This window comes from Saccostrea echinata, unplaced genomic scaffold (genome assembly GCF_033153115.1).
Source record: "Saccostrea echinata isolate AGI-Se365-2 ecotype Australia unplaced genomic scaffold, CSIRO_AGI_Sech_v1 ptg000075l, whole genome shotgun sequence".
NCBI classification, from domain to species: Eukaryota; Metazoa; Mollusca; class Bivalvia; order Ostreida; family Ostreidae; genus Saccostrea; species Saccostrea echinata.
The window spans coordinates 1,165,260-1,187,983 of NW_026889824.1; the positions used below are offsets into that span (position 1 = coordinate 1,165,260).

Here is a 22,724-nt window from a genome sequence, read left to right on the forward strand (position 1 = left end):
GTTAAGGCATGGTGTGGTTGTAAAGGGCTTTAATCCAAGATTCCTTTTTCTCTTTCAATGCTAACCCTGAATGACTTACAGTGCAAGAAATAATGTATTTTTAACTAAAAGTGTTGTAATTCTATGTATATATACATGAAAATAAAATGTATTTTTTCCTTTGTATATTTTCATGTGAAAATTTGCAGCTTTATTTTTACCTAGTCATTTCAAAGTAAACAGTTGAGACAGTGAGATGACCCCATCATCAGTACCTGCTGCTAATGCTTGGCTGAAGTCCAGACACATCAATGTCCCAGGAGACTGGCTAGAGGCTTGTGTAGAATGGATTACCGAGGAAAATCAGGTTACAAACTCTCTGTTTACTTGATACATTTATTCTATTGCTCATTGGCAAGAATTGCTGATGTGAACTTGATGACAGTGATTTTTCTACACTTTTTAAAAGGGGCCTGGGCCTTTGCAATTGGGAAAACTTATAGACATTTGTGTCAAATTGGGAAAAATCAATAAGATTGAAATTAACCTTAATTGACAGGTAAAATAAAATATATAGTAAATGTAACATCTTTTATTCAAAATATTTACTACAAAATAACAAATTAGACACAGTTCTACATTTTTAACTTTTTTTTAATCTTTGAAAGTTGTCATTAATTGAGATTGTCCTATATTTCCATTTTTTTTTTTTTGCCATAATGGTAGACATGAGAAAATCCTACTCATAATAGCCATTGAAGGTGATATAACCTGACATGATTTATAACAAATCCTTTTTTTCTAACTAGTTATTAAAGCTTTTTAAGTTACCCTTATCATATTGCTGCAATTACCCTGCAATATTAGTTGCATCTTCCGGTTGTTACAGATACAGTTGGAATCAGGCTTATTGTAGAACTACTAGTACTTTTGTTTACAAATAAAGCTATGTTTCGCCACTTCACATGCATCTTACACTTTCTTATGATGCATTTAGTTTGACATGGTCCATGTGTTTTTCTATGTCTTGTAAATGCATAAAATAATCAGCTGTTCTTCACTATTATTGACCAAGAACAATAGTGTTCCATTTTAGATAAATCCTACATAAAAAAATCAATTTAGATAAATCCTACATAAAAAAAATCAATATAACAAAAACAAGAACGTTTTATTTTGGGAAAAAAGCAAATAAAATTGGGAAAAAATCGGTAATTTTTGATAGGGGAAAGGACCGATATTCGGACCTAAAATGGGTGTAGAAAAATCACTGGATGACCAGGGGCCCAAGGATCTCAGCCCTCTAGATGTTGTGTATTCCAAAATCTTTCTTAATATGATGTAAACTTTTAAGTCCCTATCAGTAAATTCAGTTGTTTAAAGTGTTGTCTAATCTGGAATGTTGTGAAATCTGGCCATTTTTTATGGAACCAATGGTGTCTGGATTGGACAATTAACTTTGGTTGCCCCCTTACTTTTTAATTCCTAAGATGATATTATTTGATAGTCAGACCTTCTGATGAGTACCTGGTTAATCAGGTACTTGCTGACAACATAGATGTCATTAAACATGACTGTAAAGAGTGTGCTCCATAAGGAACATAGTATTTCAAAGACTAAAAGGTGAAGATACGTGTAACAAGCTCACTAATCCAGTAAAAGTATATAAATTTTGAGGGGAGAAAAAGCATGGAACCCCTCAGGCTTAGAAACAACAAAAGTGGGATTAGGTGCCTAAGAGGAGTAAGCATACCCTGTTGACTGGTCACATCAGCCATAAGCCCTCTGTATTGATCAATCTGTAGTTAAATTTATATTAAAAAATGGCCTAACAACTGGTGAGAAATGCCTCAGTTATGATACGACCCAACAACAGGTTGTATTTGCAAACAGGGTCATTATAGTGACCATAAAATTTGTTGACTTTAAACGAATTGAAAAGCCTTTAACGTTAACTTATTTGTAAGTAGCCTGCCTTGGTTTGAAAATTGACTGTAGTCAGAATATGTTCTTGTGTAACAAATAAGTTGGGAGACATGAACACAATATGCAGGTGATGTTGAAATATTACAACATAAATATGAAAAATTGACCATGGAATAGCAGAAATCATTGTTTGTCATCTAATTTAGTTAAATGTCTAATTCAGTAGTCAGTAAAACATCCACAAGTATGCAACAGATTTGTCAGACTCCGTGGTGTCTTTTTATTTCAAGTTCAATAGGATATAACAGTCTATGCGAAAGTCACCGGACCGTTGGTTTTTACCGGTAAAATTAGGTTAGTGTCGGTAAAAAAAATTCAGGATACAGGACCAATTGTCCGATGAAAAATTAAGGCCTAAAAATCTTAATTTACATGTACATATGGTCTTATTGTCCACACATATCCTTTATTTGATCCATTTAGCAGTAATACATGTTTAATTTTAATCTATAAGAATCCTGTCATTATCGTTTATTTCTAACTCGAATTTCCGCTGTCATGGAATATAGATCCATAGAAAGCTCATACGTAGATTCAGTTGAGCAAAATTATTTTCATTATTAAACAAGAGTAACCGCAATGAGTTACTTCAGGAAAGAAATAAATATATTTTAAAGTGCATTTTAAGTTTAAAAAAATCTTTGACAATGTGTATTTCGTTTGTATGTGTCAAATAACCAGAAAAAGGAAAAATTGTTTTGAATTGTATATTACCTTTTATAAAGGAAAATTATTAATAGTAAGCTTGTACATTTCACTAAAATTATTTTTTTATAATCTCAAATCTGGATTTATTTGAGGTTCAATTTAACAGTGAGAATCCCCCCTCCTTTTAACAGTCTCTATCATAATGATGTATGATTAAATTTAAAGAAAAAAGGTCGGTCTGGTAAGTAAATGCTTGGTCTAGTAAAATATATATGTCCTGTAAAAATTTTAGACTTTCGCATAGACTGATATAAATATCAAGTTGACTTTAAATAAAATTGAAAGTCACAGCAAGAGTTTTCTTCTGATGTAGAAGTTTTTGAATAAATTCTGTTTCATAAGAATGGGTTGCTTAGAAAGGAGCAGCAATTAGTGGCCACTGGAATTTTAACAGATTGTTGGAAGACCTGGGGCCCATTTTACAAAAGAACTTATGACTAAGACCAAAAATTTTACGTAGATTGTAAAATTTTGTAAAATTGATGATTCTGTTTGAAATTGCTAGCATAAAAATATACTGGTAGGTTCTTTTTAAAAAGATTAAAACCATTTTCAAATAAATGTAGAATAGGAAATAATAAGCAGAACTAAATTTTGGTCTTAGTTGTAAGTTCTTTTGTAAAACGGGCCCCTGGTCTCTGTTTCTTTCTTAGGGAGTCCAGCTTTCTCAGACACAATTGAATGGGCTGATTTTTGAGCAATGGCTTCTTGCAGACCTGCACGAGATTGGATCCAGGTGTCTACCAGAGCAAATAACATCCTCCAAAGAAGTCCAGATTGATGGGATGTTTGCCCTACAGGTAATAAAGTATTTGTTGTGGAAAGATTTAAGGTATTCAATGTATAACGAAGGGATTTTGAACAATTTTGATTCTTCTTAAACTAGTTAAAAATGCATTGCTAGATAACAATGAAAGTGAAATGAACCAAATTCACATGACAGATAACATGTAAGAAGCCAATTATTTTGCACCTTAAAAGTTTTTGAAGAGTTATCTGCCCTTGATGAAAAGAAGAAAATTTTATTTTTTTCAAAATATCTATGGTGAATGATTCATTTTATTTCATATTATAATAAAGAGAGAGTTTATGCATATATTCACCAAGAGATTTGTATGAAAATTAAATTACTTTTACAATATCTTAATAACACATGCGCTGCCCATAGACTTCAATGTTAACTTCAAGGTACAATTAATTGTACAATAATCAAAATTTGGTAAATTCCTTTGGTGGAGTATTTTTGTTTGATAACACCTTCAAAATGCTACCATGATTTAAAAATTGGACCATTCATTTATTAGGTACAAAAAATGGTCGTTATACATTGAATACCTTAACAGTATTGTAAAACATAGCTCATAGCGAAGTGGCAGAGATGGACTATTTTGTTTTGTTATTTATGAAAGTAATTTGTTATCTCTGTTACGTTCACAATACTTTTTAAAACCATGGGAAATAAAAATCACTTCACTGTAAGTGTAAATTCATTATGAGCACATTCATTATAAGTGTGTTTTACTGTACATACAAAAAACTGGTCTAATACTCAACATTCTTATAAAGCTTTCAGTGATTTTTCTACACCCAATTTAGGTCCGAATATCGGCCCTTAAAATTACTGATTTTTTCCCAATTTCATTTGCTTTTTTCCCAAAATAAAACCGTTCTTGTTTTTAGCTCTACTGGTCAGAGACCAGAAGAGCTTATGCGATAGTAAGGTGTCCGGCGTCCGTCCGTCTGTCTGTCTGTCTGTCTGTCTGTCTGTCCGTCTGTCTGTAAACAATTTTTCAAAATGCTACTCCTCCTACAGTTTTGGTCCGATTTCAATATAACTTGGCACACAAGTAGACTACACTAAGATACATAATTTAGTGCATCGGTTTTTGATTTCGATGGACGGTGTTGCCATGGTTACTAAAAATAGAAATTTCTATGAAATTCCTTTAAAACGCTACTCCTCCTACAGTTTTGGTCCGATTTCAGTATAACTTGGCACACAAGTAGACTACACTAAGATACATAATTTAGTGCATCGGTTTTTGATTTTGATGGACGGTGTTGCCATGGTTACTAAAAATAGGAATTTCTGTGAAATTCCTTTAAAACGCTACTCCTCCTACAGTTTTGGTCCAATTTCAATATAACTTGGCACACAAGTAGACTACACTAAGATACATAATTTAGTGCATCAATTTTTGATTTCGATGGATGGTGTTGCCATGGTTACTAAAAATAGAAATTTCTGTGAAATTCCTTTAAAACGCTACTTCTCCTACAGTTTTGGTTCGATTTCAATATAACTTGGCTTACAAGTAGACAACACTAAGATACATAATTTAGTGCATCGGTTTTTGATTTCAATGGAGGGTGTTGCCATGGTTACTAAAAATAGAAATTTCTGTGAAATTCCTTTAAAACGCTACTTCTCCTACAGTTTTGGTTCGATTTCAATATAACTTGGCTTACAAGTAGACAACGCTAAGATACATAATTTAGTGCATCGGTTTTTGATTTCAATGGATGGTGTTGCCATGGTTACTAAAAATAGAAATTTCTGTGAAATTCCTTTAAAACGCTACTCCTCCTACAGTTTTGGTCCGATTTCAATATAACTTGGCTTACATGTAGACAACACTAAGATACATAATTTAGTGCATCGGTTTTTGATTTCGTTGGACATTGTTGCCATGGTTACTAAAAATAGAAATTTCTGTGAAATTCCTTTAAAACGCTACTCCTCCTACAGTTTTGGTCCGATTTCAATATAATTAGGCATACAAGAAGACTATACTAAGATACATAATTTAGTGCATCGGTTTTTGATTTCGTTGGACATTGTTGCCATGGTTACTAAAAATAGAAATTTCTGTGGAATTCCTTTAAAACGCTACTCCTCCTACAGTTTTGGTCCGATTTCAATATAATTAGGCATACAAGAAGACTATACTAAGATACATAATTTATTGCATCGGTTTTTGAATTCAATGGACGGTGTTGCCATGGTTATTAAAAATAGAAATTTCTGTGAAATTCCTTTTAAACACTACTCCTGCTTCAGTTTTAGTCTGCTTCTAATATAATTAGGCATACAAGAAGACTATACTAAGATACATAATTTATTGCATTGGTTTTTGAATTCGATGGACAGTGTTGCCATGGTTACTTAAAATAGAAATTTTTGTGAAATTCCCATTAAACGTTACTCCTCCTACAATTTTGGTCTGATTTCAATCTAATTTGGCACACAGTTAGAATACACTACGATACATAATATGTATTTCTGTTTTTTTTATTTGGGTGAGTGGTGTTGTCATGGTTACTAAAAATAGAAATTTCCGTGAAATACTTTCAAAACGCTACTCCTCCTACAGTTTTTATTGGATTTCAATATAACTTGGCACAGAAGTAGACTACATTAAAATACATAATTCTATTCATTGTTGCATGTTGCAATGTTTCAAATCCAAGTGCTACTTTTCTTTTGTTATACAAACAGACCAGTAGAGCTACAGTCTCATCAGAGACTTCTGGTTGCTATATTGATTTCTTTTTTATGTACAACATATCTAAAATGGAACGCTATTGTTCTCGGTCATTCAGACTCTTAAAATAATAGTGAAGAACAGCTGATTATTTTGTGTGTTTACAAGACATAGAAAAACACATGGATCATGTCAAACGTCAAACTAAATACATCGTAAGAAAGTGTAAGATGCATGTGAAACGGCGAAACATAGCTTTGTTTGTAAATCCAAGTATTAGTAGTTCTACAACAAGCTGATTCCAGGAAAATCAAACTGTTTCTACACCCGGCAGATGCAACTAATATTGCAGAGTAATTGCAGCAATATGATTAGGGTAATTTAAAAAGCTTTAATAACTAGTTAGAAAAAAATGATTTGTTATAAATCATGCCAGGTTATATCATCTTCAATGGCTATTATGAGTAGAACTTTCTCTTATGTCTACCATTATGGCAAAAAGAGGAATGGAAATATAGGACGGTCTCAATTAATGACAACTTTCAAAGATTTAAAAAACAGTTAAAAATGTAGAACTGTGTCTAATTTGTTATTTTGTAGTAAATATTTTGAATAAAAGATGTTACATTTACTTATATATTTAGTTTTACCTGTCAATTAAGGTTAATTTCAATCTTACTGATTTTTCCCAATTTGACACAAATGTCGATAATTTTTCCCAATTGTAAAGGCCCAGGCCTCTTTTAAAAAATGTAGAAAAATCACTGGCTTTATGTCCGTCTGTGATCATGTCTATCTGTAATTCTCTATTTGCTTTTTCATGACTCATATTAACTTTAATACTGCGAGGATGTTCAAAAACTATTGAGTCTTTTACTTTTACTCCATAAAGAAAAGGGAGAAATTCATCAACATTTTTTCAAGGATGAATAAAATGGGCAAAATTTCTTACAGCATCATGCAGTACTGACTTTTGCATTGAAGGTCAACTTAAATTAATAATAATTGAAGGTCATCAAGCGCCTTTGTTTTCACTCTAGTTGAATAATTTGTGAGAAAACAAAATTATACCAATGGAAAAACAGACCTCTACACATGTTTCTTCACATTGTTATTGTTTAAGCAGGTGGTTTAGTTTGGACAGGAGGTCTCCTCAGTGCTTCACAAAATTTTAGGTATGCTTGATGTTCTGCCTTGATCTCAAAATTCATTTTGCTATTGTTAGGCCATAATTAAAAAAAAATCATAGATTCTCATCTGAATTTTTTTTGAAAAATCAAGGCAGGCTGGCAGATTTTAAAAAAACAAATTATTTTTTCTATTGTGCAGATTTTTTGTTGACCCGATCAATCAGTGCACCTTGTCAGCTGTCAAAATCAGGCCGACGTTCGTGGGATTTAAAATGAAAGTTAAATGGTAGTTGAATACCGATCCCGATCAGAATCAAGATGAAGAAAAGCAGAAATAAAAAAAATTGAGGCAAAGTTAAAAAATCAGGGCAGGTGGGGATTAGAATCTAGGAATTTTCTTATAGCCTTCTTCTGTTGTGGCCCCACCCTATGGAAAGAGACCATGATTTGAATAATGAAGAATGTACACAACTCCAGTATGCTTTCACTCAAGTTTTATCTTTTCTGGTCCAGTGGTTCATGAGAAGATTTTTAATATAGATTTTTCCCATATTTCAATGTAAAACTTTTATCCCCAAATGTAGCCCCACCCTATCCCCCCGATTGGATGGGGGGTTGACAATTTAGAACCTAAGTTCTGTTAGGAAGCTTTAACATAATTTTCATCTTTTTCTAGTCCAGTGGTTAATGAGGAAAAGGTTATTAAAGATTTTTTGCTACATGTACATGTTCCTTTGTAAAACTTTGATCTTCTATTGTGGCCCAACCTATACCTGGGACCACGATTTGAACAATTTAGAATCTACATTATGGCAATATGCCTGAAAGCTTTAACTTACGGTTTCATCTTTTCTGGTCCAGTGGTTCATGAAAAGAAAATTTTTAAATATTTTTCCTATATAATATATGTATTTCAATGTAAAACTTTGATCCTCAGTTCTGTTCACACAAAGAATAACCAGTTTGCTGTCATATAGACAGCTTTCCACTTGTTAAGCAGATATGAGTGTACTGCACAACTGTGTATTAAACTGAATAGATAGTTTCATTCATTTCTGAAATAAAAACTTTCTAATTGTTTTATACATGTTTATATATATGTTTAGATTGATTCAATGGTAGATGTTGGGAAGCCTTATTATGGACAGCTACAGAGGGTTCAGGGAGCCAGCACTGGTAACATGGAAGTTACAGCGGAACCTACACCACCGGTATTTAATTTCTGGTTTTGTAACTTGTATGTTCTTATTTGTGAAAGTACCTGATTTTTAGCTCTAATGGTCAGATACCGGAAGAGCTTACAGGGATTTTTTTAGGGTCTCTCTGGGGCCGAAATTTGGCCCCATTCCCAATGCTGAAAAGTGCATGTTTTTCCCAAAATCATACCTAAAAATTCCCAATATGTAAAAAAAGTATTAAGTTGTAAATTATTAAAATAAAATAATGACAAAAAGGTGTTTATGTTCACTATGTGCGATGTACGAGCCATCCGAGGACTAAAAAGTATTAAGTTGTAAATTATTAAACAGGGTTCGACACTAACGTTAGTTCGTTAGTCTCAGACCAATACATTTTCATTCGGACTAATAAAATCTGTGGCTAATTAGTCCGAACGGACCAATAAAATTCCTGGAAAACAGTATGAATAATTTACCGATGTCCGATTCTCCACAACTTTTACTGGAAAACCCCACATTTATTTTTAGCTTTCTAGCTTTTTGGCGGGGAGTTAGACAATTCAAGTCAGCGCTTAATTTTTTTGACTGATTGTTATGAAGTAAAACGTTTTAGCGATCTTAATTAATATGACACATAAAAGAAAGATGTTAGACATTTTGGATGTAATGTAAAGAGAAAAAGAACTAGATCGGGAATACGATCGTACTCGTTGATCGCGAGATTTTAACGAATCTGTGCTATACGTGGAATAAACCATTTCACGTAAATGCTTTGTTTATTTAAAAAAGTATAAAAACATATACTGTCAGAAATGTTTATTTTTAATTAATGTTACAAAACATTGATGTTTCTTTTTTTTGACGGACTCATAAAATTGCATGCGGACTAGTAAAAGTAAAGAAGCACTAGTCCGGCCGGACTAAAGCCTAAAAAAGTTAGTGTCGAACCCTGTTAAAATAAAATAATGACAAAAAGGTGTTTATGTTCACTATGTGCGATGTACGAGCCATCCGAGGACTTCCGAGAAGTTATTCGCATGCATACTTTTTAAAGCGGGATCAATGTTTAAAAATTAATGTTGGGATCGTTATCTAAAAAATAAATGTGCATCATGTCAGTCTCTCCAGTTTGCCTAGAACGGTAATTTTCAGGCTGGGTTGAATCGCTCTTATTCTTATAAACAATACTGATAAACCACTCATCTGGAACAAACCCACTATCAAATGTTATTTTAAAGAACTTCTTACATAAAGGTAAAAAAGATGATAACGTATAAATATGTTCATTTACAATGTTATCATACCCTGCGGCTTTGCCATTTTTAAGCTTCTGAATTTCAACAGCCGCTATTATTTCATATCACTAAAGCTGGTTTAAGCCAGCTTCATACTATAAAAAATAAGAAAAATGATTAAATATTTGACTTTTGCTTGTTTTTTCCTATTTATTTGTATGAAGATATTTTTCCCAATTTCAACCAAATATCGCTATTTTTCCCAATCTTGACGGCCCCGGCCCCTGGAATCAAAGGGTAAAAAAATCCCTGGCTTATGCAATAGTAAGGTATCTGGCGCTTGTCTGTATGTGTGTCAAGAATTTTTCAAAATGCTACTCCTCCTACAGTTTTGGTCTTGGTTTTGGTTACATAAAATAGAAACTTCTGTGAAATACTTTCAAAATGCTACTCCTCCTACAGTTTTGGACTGATTTCAATATAACATGGCATACAAGTAGACTACACTAAGATACATAATTCTGTTGATCGGTTTTTGATTTCGATGAATGGTATTGCCATTTTGCAGGTAATGCTTTTCAGATTAATAATCAGACACTTCAGTAGAAATTAAAATTAAAGCTTCTTTCAGTGGGAACCCAAGCCAACTCGGATGATGCTGTTGAACTTGACAGATGGAAATTTCAATGTACAAGGGATGGAGTATAAACAGATTCCTTGTCTAAACAATCAAATAAAGCCAGGCTGTAAGGTAGTCATTTTTAACTGGGAGTTAATGGTTTATTTGTGTGTGTATGTGTGTGTGTGTGTGTGTAAATGTGGATTGCTTAGAAAGGGAGCCTTTTATTAAATCTTATTAAAACAATAAAATTTGAATATGCTTAGTTGGCAATTTCATCCTCGATTTGCACAAGAAAAAGAGTCTGGTTACATAGTTTGATAATGTCAAAAGTAGGGATGACAATCGAATACAAAATTGCAAATTGGTTAACCACAAGATGTTCCGACCGTTAACAGGTTAATTATATCAAAACGCACATTTCCTTGGCATGTATGTTTTTTTAAGTAGCTCTATTCATATACACAAGAAATCTAAAAGACATTAGAAGTTAGAAACATTCTGTTTATCTTGATCAGAAACCTACATGTATATCATTTCAATAGATAAGAAAAACTTAAGAAAACCATGAAACATGCCTGAGAAATCAGACATCGATAATTTTCCAGAGCAGATATCATAGTTCATCCTGCATTGTCACCATAATCCGTCTGAACGATCAATTTACAATGTTTGTTTAATAATATAGTTTGATAGATAACTGCAAAAGATTCACATACCACACAGTGCTCAACAGTGATTTAATTAATATTATTAAAAAAATTACAGGACAGTTGGGGTAATGATACAGTGGTTAAACAATAATTATGTGTAACACATACTTCACAAACTGACCAATTATCCAATGAACTCAATCTGGAGAGCCATAATTACCTCCAAATTATTTGAAAACACTAAATAATCAATATTTCTGCAGAGGTTTCCTTTTTAATAATGAATTTTAAGAAAATTTTGTTCGAATTTACTTACATGTATATTTTAATTTTTTTTTGACTAACCGATTACAGATTTTCTAATTAAGCGATTACCATTGTTCTGACTTGAGCAATCAGTTAACCAGTTACAAAATTGCCATCCCCTGTTAAAAGGTAAACCAGATTGTTGAAAAAAAATTCACAATGTTTAATGACTATCCATGTTGTTAAAGTTTTCTATCTATTGTTGCTGACTTGCTGCATTCAGCAACAATTTTTCCTTAGTCAGCTAGTATCATAACAACACTTATGATATCAGTAAAGGTTTGGTTGATGAAAATTTATCTTGTATTTGGTATAGAAACTCAGTTTAAAATTATATTTAAAGATTAGGAAAACAAGTATTCAATCTTATGATACTGTAGGTTACAAAATTTTCTCGACACTTTATTTTCACATGGGTTTAGAAGTTGAAGTCTGACTTCAACATTTTTATCTGTTTTGTAAGACATTTAGTCCCACTACGTTATAATCATTTTCTCTGAGCTTTGGATTCATCGTCATAAATGATGAAGCATCTTTAATGTATCCATATTTCAGAATGTGTGTCAAAATCATTTCAGAGTCTTTATAGAATTGATGATTTATCAATCTTGAGTCCCTCAGGAATTTTAATCCTTTTGTTTATATTATATCAAATGAAAATTGCTCAAATTTTGACCCAGTCCCTGAAAAGTGATTGAAAATGCTCAAACAATAAAGTCACGGAAAAGTGCTTAAATGTCATGCGAGTCTAATAAATTTGTCTTTACTTTCTTGGGCCAAAGATTTCAAAATTCAATGCGGCAGGCAGGTTTTTTTTCCTGATTACTCATTGTCCAACGTCAGTTTGTTTGTCCATCTATCTGTAAACTTTTAACTTTTTTGGCTTCTCAAGAACAATATGGGCCAAGTTTGACCAAAGCTGGAACAAATTATCCTTGGGATAAGGGGATTCTGAATTCTTCAAATGAAGGGCATAGGCCCTTTCCAAGGGGAGATAATCAAGAAAATAAGGTGGGTCATTAAAAAATCTAATTCTCCTGAACCACTTGGCCAGAAAAAGATGAAAATTATGAGATAGCTTCTTAAGGTAATGTAGATTCTTTATTTTCAAATCATGGCCCCCTGGAGTAGGGGGTAGGGTAGGGATCAATCGTGGATCAAACTTTTACATTAAAATATAAAGAAAAAATCTTTAAAAATCTTCTTCTCAAGAACCACTTGGCCAGAAAAGATTAAACATACATAAAATCTTTCTAATACGGTAAAACTTGGAGAGATATATATATATATATATATATATATATATATATATATATATATATATATATATATATATATATATATATATATATATATATATATATATATATATATACATGTATATATATATATCATATATTATATCATATGATATCATATTATAATGTTATATCCCTGATTAGGTCCTTGTGAGAGGCAGAGTGCGTTGTCGGCGGGGCATACTGATGTTGACTGCAGACAATGTTACAGTGCTGGGAGGTGAGGTGGATTCACTGGTCGAAAGCAACACACCACAAAGTGCCCTGAAACGAGCAATGTAATGCCTGAACATTGATTATTAAAAACTTAACATTGATTCTGTAAAAGTAGTTTATAGTTGTACAACTGAAACTTCTGATAGACACTGTCACATAAAGCTTATTACTTATTCTAAAGACAAAATATTTCATTCACTTAAAAAAAGATAATCTTTGGTAATATCATTGGTGTAAGGAATATTTTACAAATGTTTGATGTTATTTTAATATGACATTATAGATATATGATGCACCTGATATCATGGAAACCACTTGTGTAATATGTATCTTGTTCAGTATAAACCCTGCAGTTTATCTGTTATTGGAATTGAGCAAAGCTCAGTGGAGGTTTCTAGCTGACTGAAATGTTATTTCTAGGGAACAAAGTTTACAGTATTCTGGTAAAGAATATCATCAGGAGTTCTCAGGAGGGGACTCAGTGAGAGCAAAGAAGAAAATAAAGGTGGAATCCATGTCACAACCTCAGCAGTCTGCAGTGAGGGGCAGGGTACCAGGTAAAGCAACGTGGGATACCCACGGGTGATAAAATAATCACTGGATGAGTAAAAGATGAGGTCACCCATGGGTATCCGATGATGTAGGTAAAGTACAGGAGAGTACAGATAACAATATACAATTAGGGACTGTTTAGAGGGGACCCTACTCAGACTTACTCAGTCAAACCACTTGTGTTCTCATACCCATTGCTATGATTCCATACTTCCAAAATATGTCAACAGACAACTTTGACATCATTGTTAGAATTTATTGTTTACTGATCCCGCATATATGTTAATTATATTCAAGTTATCTCACTTAACGACATTTTATTTTCATCTACAGTGAGACAACGCAGTTGTCACCCCGCATGTGAGGGAGACATCTCAAATTGTCTCCCTGCACGTGACATGCTCTAGACCAATCAGATTGACTGTATTATTCTGAATGATGATAATTCAACTTAACAAGTAACAGTTAAACCTAGTGATAATAATGTGTCACTCTAATGTAAAGCAATACCGTAAATCTGGAAATTTTTGCTGTAGATAAATTTTTAGCAAATTTGCGCGTGCATTGCATTCGCAAAAATATATTTCTTAAAAATAAATCAACAACAAAAAATGAAAACAAATAAATTTGCTATTTTAAACAAGATGAACAGGTGTTCGTAAGCAGTGGTCATTTTAAGAAACCTGTTTATACTAACAAGTTAATTACCCGTGATAATCCGTGCGTGAAAGTGCCTTCACTTCACCGATCGTTTGACAGGCAGTATGTCTCTTTTAAATTATTTCTCTAAGAAAGAGAGGGCAGTTGTTTAAGAACAAATGTTTTTATCTGAAGGTTTGTTAAAGCTGACATCGTTTTATATATTTTATGTACATGCATGATTTATTAAAATGTTATGAAAACTTTAAATAGTTTAGATGTTTTATCTCTTAAATTCTGATATTTTTATGTGATTATTGAACATTTGTATTGTTTAGTTTTGTATGTACACGTGTAATTTATTGAAAGTACATAATCTGATTACTGAATGTTTGCATCTTTTAATATTGTATGTACATGTGTATGCGAAACTTATAAACTGCTATGAAAATTTTAAGCACTTTTTGATTTAAGCACCATGAATGTCAATTCGCAAAAATTTGAAACGTAAAAATTAATCAACAGCTTTTTGACCCAGATTCGCAAAAATAAATCGACGTAAAAATTTCCAGATTTACGGTAATAGATTTGAATAGGTTTTTAAAGTCTGCAGCACACAGTTGTACGTTATTCTTGCTGCATTTTCACTTCCATTAAATATGATATTTATGTCAATAATTACTTCTACTCCAGTTCTTGATGTACCATTTGCTAGCACAGAGAAGTTCAGAAATGTATATTTATTACAGAAATTCCTTTGATTTTAATTAAATCTGTTTAGCATCAGAACAAAGTACAAGGAATGCAGCTTTCCCAAAACAGGAAGCCGTAAAAATAGAAGATGAGGTAAGACTGTACAACAGTTTGTAGATGTTTGAGATAGAGCCATATCTAATATATGAGTGAAATATGGAGATAATGAACAGTAATCAAGCTCATAAGTCTATTGAAACAATGGGAGCAGAGCAAACATGGACCCCTAAAAGCATCAGAGGTGGGTTCCTGTGCCATGGAGGAGTAAGGATACCCATCGTGTGCTCCTTGTCATGATCAGGCAAATGGAAAAATCCATAAACCCTTAGTGTTTAAATAATGGCCTAACAATTAGTATGAAAAATGTCAATCAGTGTTCGACTTAATGATAGCTAGATTGTATTTGTTGACAAAATTGTTGTATTGACCATAGAACTTGTGAAATGTTGCCTCAAACAAGACTGTTATTCTTGTTTCATCAACTTGTTTGTTAATAACTTGCCTGATTGTAGAGGTTGTTAGAGCATGCTCTTGCGTATTGAATCAACAGGGAGACATGAACTCCATATGAGATAAAGCCATATCTAATGTATGAGATAGGGTCATATCTAATGTCTGAGATAGGGTCATATCTAATGTCTGAGATAAGGCCATATCTAATGTCTGAGATAGGGCCATATCTAATGTCTGAGATAGAGCCATATCTAATGTATGAGATAGGGACATATCTAATGTCTGAGAAGGGTGAACTGATAGGACTTAAACAAGTATCTTACATATTCTTAGATTTTAATTATGCCCCCCTTCGAAGAAGGGAGGGCATATTGTTTTGCTGCTGTCTCTCGTTTCGGTCCACCAACAGTTTCCGCTCATTTTCTTTGCAGATGTTGCACATAATGAAATGAAATTTGGTATACAGATTTATTATAAGAATATCTAGGTCAAGTTCTGTTTTGGATACAATTTAGCAATTTTTAACAGAGTTATGCCCCTTGGACTTTGATTGTTGATTGATTGCATGTTGTTTTACGTCCTGTTTGAGAATTTTTCACTCGTATAGAGACGTTACCATATATCGGTGAAGGGCTTCAAATTTAGACCTTTACTTGGCACTCAGGGCCAATGAGCAGTGAGGGTTCTTTATCATGCCAATGCCTACAGTGACACAGGCCTTGGTTTTTAAGGTCTCAGCCGAAGGACCTCATTTCAAAGTGCCGAGCACTTGACAAAGGAACAGTTGCTACTTATTTTTTATCGACTTGGGTCAGTAGTGGCCATGATTCGAACCCACGACCTTCAGATCACAGAGCAAGTGCTCTATCAACTGAGCTACTGTGGACTTTGAAAAATTCCAATTATTTGCAGTTTCCATTCATTTTCTTCGCAGAGGTGAAATGAAATATGGTATACAGATTTATCATAAGAATATCTAGGTCAAGTTCTGTTTTGGGTACGATCGAGCAATTTTTGACAGAGTTATGCCCCTTGGACTTTGAAAATTTCCACATATTTGGGGGGGGGGGGGGGCATAAGTGTTTCACAAACATCTTTTCTTTAAAATAGAGCCTAAGAAGATGTCTCAGATAGGAAAAACACAAATATTTTGGATAGGGCCTAAAAATGTTTGAGATAGGGCCAAAACTGAGGTAGGGCCTAAGCAAATACCTGATATGGAGCTTTAATAAGTATCTGACATGATCTAAAAAGTGTCTGAGATGGGTTTGATACATGTCTGAAATAGGACCTAAAAAGTGTTTGAGAATCAGATAGGACCAAAACAAATACTCGAGATAGAACCTAAACAAATCTCTTAAATCTTGTTCTAAAGTTTTATGATTAGACTTCATAACAGTACAGTACCTGTATGATAGAGCATGCTTGTGTACAGCTGCTGTCTGCTGCTATTCCTCAGTCAATTGTTACCATAAAACTGAATCTTCTGACTGTGCTGCCAATATATTTGAAAGGAGCAGTATCCATTGTTATTGATTCAGTGGCTGAGTGCTATTAATTTTTAGCTCACCCGAGCTGAAAGCTCAAGTGAGCTTTTCTGATCACCCGTTGTCTGTCATCTGTCCATCCGTCCATCTGTAAACTTTTCACATTTTCAACTTCTTCTCAAGAACCACTGGGCCAATTTTAACCAAACTTGGTACAAAGTATCCTTGGGTGAAGGAGAGTTTAAATTGTTAAAATAAAGGGCCAAGTCTCCTTACAAGGGGAGATAATCAAGAAAAGACAAAAATAGGGTGGGTCATTAAAAAATCTTCTTCTCAAGAACCACTGGGCCAAAAAGACTGAAACTTAAGTTGAAGCATCCTGGGATAGTGTAGATTCTAAATTGTTAAAATCATGACCCCCTGGGGTGGGGCGGGGCCACAATAGGGAATCCAAGTTTTACATTGAAATATATAAAAAAATCTTCTTCTCAGGAACCACAGGGCCAGAAAAGCTGAAACTTATGTGGAAGCATTCTGGTGTAGTGTAGATTTTAAATTGTTCAAATCAGGACCCCCGGGGGTAGTGCGGGGCAACAATAGGGAATCCAAGTTTTACATTGAAATATATATGAAAAATCTTTGAAAATCTTCTTCTCAAGAACCACTGAACCAGAATAGCTGAAACTTATGTGGAAGCATGCTGGAGTAGTATAGATTGTGAATTGTTCAAATCATAACCCCCGGGTGTAGGGCAGGGCCACAATAGGGAATCCAAGTTTTACATTGAAATATATAGGAAAAATCTTTAAAAATCTTCTTCTCAAGAACCACTGAACCAGAAAAGCTGAAACTTATGTGGAAGCATTCTAGGGTAGTGTAGATTGTAAATTGTTCAAATCAGGACCCCCGGGGGTGGGGCTGGGCAACAATAGGGAATCCAAGTTTTACATTGAAATATATTGGAAAAATCTTTAAAAATCTTCTTCTCAAGAACCACTGGACCAGAAAAGGTGAAACTTATGTGGAAGCATCCTCAAATAATGTAGATTGTAAATTGTTCAAATCATGACCCCCAGGGGTAGGGCGGGGCCACAATAGGTAATTCAAGTTTTACATTGAAATATATAGGAAAAATCTTTAAAAATCTTCTTCTCAAGAACCACTGGGCCAGAAAAGCTGAAACTTATGTGGAAGCATTCTGGGGTAGTGTAGATTGTAAATTGTTCAAATTATGACCCCCAGGGGTAGGGCCAGGCCACAATATGGAATCCAAGTTTTACATTGAAATATATAGGAAAAATCTTCACAAGAACCACTGGACCAGGAAAGCTGAAACTTATATGGAAGCATGCTGGGGTAGTGTAGATTGTAAATTGTTCAAATCATGACCCCTGGGGGTAGGGCGGGGCCTCAATAGGTAATTCAAGTTTTACATTGAAATCTGTAGGAAGAATCTTTAAAAATCTTCTTCTCAAGAACCACTGGGCCAAAAAAGCTTAAACTTATGTGGAAGCATTCTGGGGTAGTGTAGATTTTCAATTGTTCAAATCAGGACCCCCGGGGGTAGGGCTGGGCAACAATAGGGAATCCAAGTTTTACATTGAAATATATATGAAAAATCTTTGAAAATCTTCTTCTCAAGAACCACTGGACCAGAAAAGGTGAAACTTATGTGGAAGCATCCTCAAATAATGTAGATTGTAAATTGTTCAAATCATGACCCCCAGGTGTAGGGCAGGGCCACAATAGGGAATCCAAGTTTTACATTGAAATATATAGGAAAAATCTTTAAAAATCTTCTTCTCAAGAACCACTGAACCAGAAAAGCTGAAACTTATGTGGAAGCATTCTAAGGTAGTGTAGATTGTAAATTGTTCAAATCATGACCCCCGGGGGTAGGGCTGGGCAATAATAGGGAATCCAAGTTTTACATTGAAATGTATAGGAAAATTTTTTTAAAAATCTTCTTCACCACTGGGCCAGAAAAGGTGAAACTTATGTGGAAGCATCCTCAAGTAGTGTAGATTGTAAATGTTCAAATCATGACCCCCGGATGTAGGGTGGGGCCACAATAGGGAATCCAAGTTTTACATTGAAATATATAGGAAAAATCTTCTTCTCAAGAACCACTGAACCAGAAAAGCTGAAACTTATGTGGAAGCATGCTGGGGTAGTGTAGATTGTAAATTGTTCAAATCATGACCCCCGGGGGTAGGGCGGGGCCACAATAGGTATTACAAGGGGGAAAATCTGGTAAAGAACAGCATGGCCAAAGTTACTCAGGTGAGCGATGTGGCCCATGGGCCTCTTGTTAATTATTGAGTTTGATAATAAGTTGTTTATCATATAAGTGATACTTTATTTTGATGACACATTTTGATTCAGTGGGGAGATGATATTGAGTTGGATGATTTGTTGGAGGATGATTTTGATATGGATACTGTTCCTCCCCATCCTGCCACAGCGACCAATCAAAATCAGAGACAGTGGAAGACAACTGCTGCTTCAAAACAACAGCCACTTAAGACTGGTCCGCCAGTATCTCAAATGTCGACACAATACCAGATGTTTTCTTCTCAGTCTGTCCCTCAGCCTGCTGTGTCAGCTAGAGGAAACACAGTATACAAAGATACAAGTTCTCAGAATGCAGAAAACAGACAGAAAACTCATAATGGACATCTGCCTGTTAGGGAAACAAATCTAAAAACAGGGGTGTGTAATGTCTCCAGTAATAGTGCTAAATATAGTAATAACACTTTCACAACTAGTCAAACCACTGTGAAACAAAATATTCATCTGAAGAAGAGGACAAATGCACAGCTAGATAATCCTGTCACAGATGAAGAATTATTTGATGACATGGATGATTTTGACATTATATCTGTTGGTGATGGTCATTCTATTCCTCGAGCACCTTGCAGTGTATCACAGGACACACATAAAAATGCATACAGTAAGGAAACAAGTACTGCAAAAAATCCACTGCAACAGAAGTCCTTATTGCCAGTCCAAAGGAAGAAATTGTTTAACAGTCCAATGAGTCCTCAGCAAAGTATAAAGGAAGAAGTGATAGCTTCACGGCAGGTAAATACATGTAGTCAGAATCAGTCTCCTACATGTGCAGCTCCATCAAAAGCTGTCAGGTTCCAGAGAGAAGAGAAAACAACAGAAAAACCCATCTCTATTGCCATTACAAGTCCACTGAAAACTGCACAACCCACAACAGACCAACAAAGAAACATTCCAGGTACATAGAAATTAATAGATTTGATCAGATTATAACATTTTGATTTGATGAATTTCAATAGATTGTAATGACTTGGTATATGTATAGTGAAATATAATATATATGAACCTCGTAATGAGCATTATTTACATCTGTTGTAGAGCTCCCATATGATGCCAAACCCTTCACCTACCTGGCTTTTATAAAGAAGAGGATCCCTGTCAGTCAACCAATCACCTTCAAAGTTAAAGCAAGTATAGCTTAATATACAGGTCTTTATAATTTAGGACAAGGGAAGTTGACAGCTTGAGATAGACTTTGCTGTAGTTGAAAATAGATTTTGCTAATGTTAAGAGGTCTTTTCCAAATTGAATGCAGATTGGGTTTAAAAGATTTTTCAGTTGGTTTCAGTCTATTATTTTCATTTAATGTTAATAAATTATTGGCATTATATCTTCAGGCCTATGTTTCCACACTAACAGACAAGCTAAGTAGGCCAGCAGGCATTAAATGGCAGTTGCCTTGTAAAATAAATGATGGCTCAGCAGTAATGGATGTTATTCTCTCAGACAAGGTAATACAAGTGTTGGGTTATTTAATACAGTATTAGTTATCCAGGTTCAATCAAGGGTGTACGGGGATTTACCCCGGGTTTTATTCCCTACATATACACCCTGAGGCCGAAGGCAAAAGGGTGTATGGAATACAACCTGGGGTAAATCCCCGTACATCCTTGATTGGACCTGGATAACAAATTTATTTCCTATGTACTCAAATAAATTCTTTTTAGAACAAGTCCAATCAACTGTTTTTTAAGCTATCGATATGATTTACTACGCCCTATAATGCATCGTGACATCATGTTATTTGCTTTTTATCATAGAGAAACTATGCATTGTGATGTCACGTTTTTTACCCTGGCTCAAGTAGGGCGTACAGAAATTTACACCTGACTTTGTAACCAATCAAAGCTCATGTTACAAGCTACATAGGAAATAATGTAGAATATCCGCTGCCTTCAGACAACAAATACATGTAAGTGTTTTATGACTTCGAGCGGAACTCTAAAGCCATATAGGGATCATCCAGCTTGAATTTACGCAACCACAGATGTCAGTCGATGTATCCACAAAAGAAAATAGTATATACATGTATCTATTTCTTTTGAAAATGGTCAAGTGAATAACATGAAAATTGCATCATTTATATCAACAATTAAATCTAAATTAAAACAATTAATCACAGATATTGTGTTTATTCTAACAAAAGAAAAATGGGGGATCATAGTTATGTGTATATAGTATTGATAGTTGCCAAGTATTAATTTCTAACATAGTGTTGTACCGAATTGCATAAGCAGTTTTTGAAAGGATAACCAAGTAAAAGAAAAATATTCAATAAAGTAGTAAAATAATCATGAACCTACATTAGTAGGCATACTAAAAGGTTAAAAACATTGATCTCTGAATTTCAATCTTTACAATTTTTACAACCAGTTTTATTGTGAAAATTAAAATTTACCTCCATTTCACCTGGGTTTCGTAGTATACTGGGGCCGGTTTTACAAAAGAACTTACGACTAAGACCAGAAACTTCAGTTGATTGTAAAATTTTGCAAAATTAATGATTCTGTTTAAAATTTCTAGTGTAAAAATATCTTTCTACATTCCTTTTAAAAAGATTAAAACCATTTTCAATTTAATAGAAATTAGAAAGTTATAAACAGAATATGATTTTGGTCTTAGTCATAAGTTCTTTTGTAAAACGGGCCCCTGTATACCATGCTTGATCGTAATGATGATCAAGTCACTGAAATGTTTCTTAAGCTACAAAAAATACTGAAATTGCAATGCTTAGATATTGTATAAATATTGCATGTAGTAAAATATGAAATTTGAAAATTTTCACCCCAAGAAAACCATTTTCAATTAGAGGTGCAGAAAGTGTTAACCCTTATTTACATGCAGTATTTACCTGTGTGATTTTAATATAATGATTTTTTTACACAAATAATATTGAACAGTGCACACAGGATTTCTGTGCAGTAATTTTTTTTTTGAACATCACCCTTCATTAAGCAATGTAGACTGTTCTTATGTTTTATCATGCTGAAGAGCATGGTTTCATCATTCAGATGGTAATAGTGTTTTTAGTTCACCTGAGCCGAAGGCTCAAGTGAGCTTTTCTGATCAAATTTGTCCGTTGTTGTTGGCATCCATAGCTTTTTGTAGTTTCATCTTCTTCTCCAGAACCACTGGGCCAATTTCAACCATACTTGGCACAGATTATCCTTTGATGAAGGGGATTCAATTTGTTCAAATGAAGATCCACACTCTCTTCCAAGGGGAGATAATTAAGAAAAAATAAAAAATTTGTAGGGTCATTTAAAATTCTTCTCAAGAACCACTGGGTCAGAAAAGATGAAACTCATATGAAAGCTTACTGACATAGTGTAGATTCAAGTTTGTTCAAATCATGATCCCATGGGGTAGGCTGGTGCTATAAGGCACTCAAAGTTTAACATAAGAATGCATTGGAAATATCAAGTTTAAAAATATCTTCTCAAAACAGCAAAGCCATGACCTGGCATAATATTTTACCAGACCAAGCATTTACTTACCAGATCAAACTTTTTCTTGAAATTCAAATATCTAACAATACTGAGATTTTTAAGGGGGATGGGGGTGGGGTGTTAATTCTCACTATGTTAAAAAAATCCAGAGTAAATAAACAAGCTTTAATTTTATAATGATGTCTGATACTTCTGTGACATAGTTATTAAGTTCCTTGCAAGGTGAAGTAAAAATGTGGAATTTGATGT

The 22,724-nt window shown here is 33.9% G+C and overlaps 1 protein-coding gene across 1 annotated transcript in view; it reads left to right on the forward strand.

Annotated features, from left to right (window-relative positions):
- The first annotated feature begins 210 nt into the window (after window positions 1-210).
- The window catches only part of LOC133176397 (recQ-mediated genome instability protein 1-like), a 28,259-nt gene continuing 5,745 nt past the window's right edge, over window positions 211-22,724 (forward strand). The window contains exons 1-10 of the mRNA XM_061311519.1: window positions 211-346; window positions 3,327-3,473; window positions 8,395-8,499; window positions 10,333-10,452; window positions 12,722-12,855; window positions 13,214-13,350; window positions 14,766-14,830; window positions 19,063-19,924; window positions 20,065-20,153; window positions 20,364-20,477. Of these exons, the coding sequence (XP_061167503.1) occupies window positions 236-346; window positions 3,327-3,473; window positions 8,395-8,499; window positions 10,333-10,452; window positions 12,722-12,855; window positions 13,214-13,350; window positions 14,766-14,830; window positions 19,063-19,924; window positions 20,065-20,153; window positions 20,364-20,477 (1,884 nt within the window). The 5' untranslated portion in view covers window positions 211-235. The remainder of the gene's footprint in view (window positions 347-3,326; window positions 3,474-8,394; window positions 8,500-10,332; window positions 10,453-12,721; window positions 12,856-13,213; window positions 13,351-14,765; window positions 14,831-19,062; window positions 19,925-20,064; window positions 20,154-20,363; window positions 20,478-22,724) is intronic.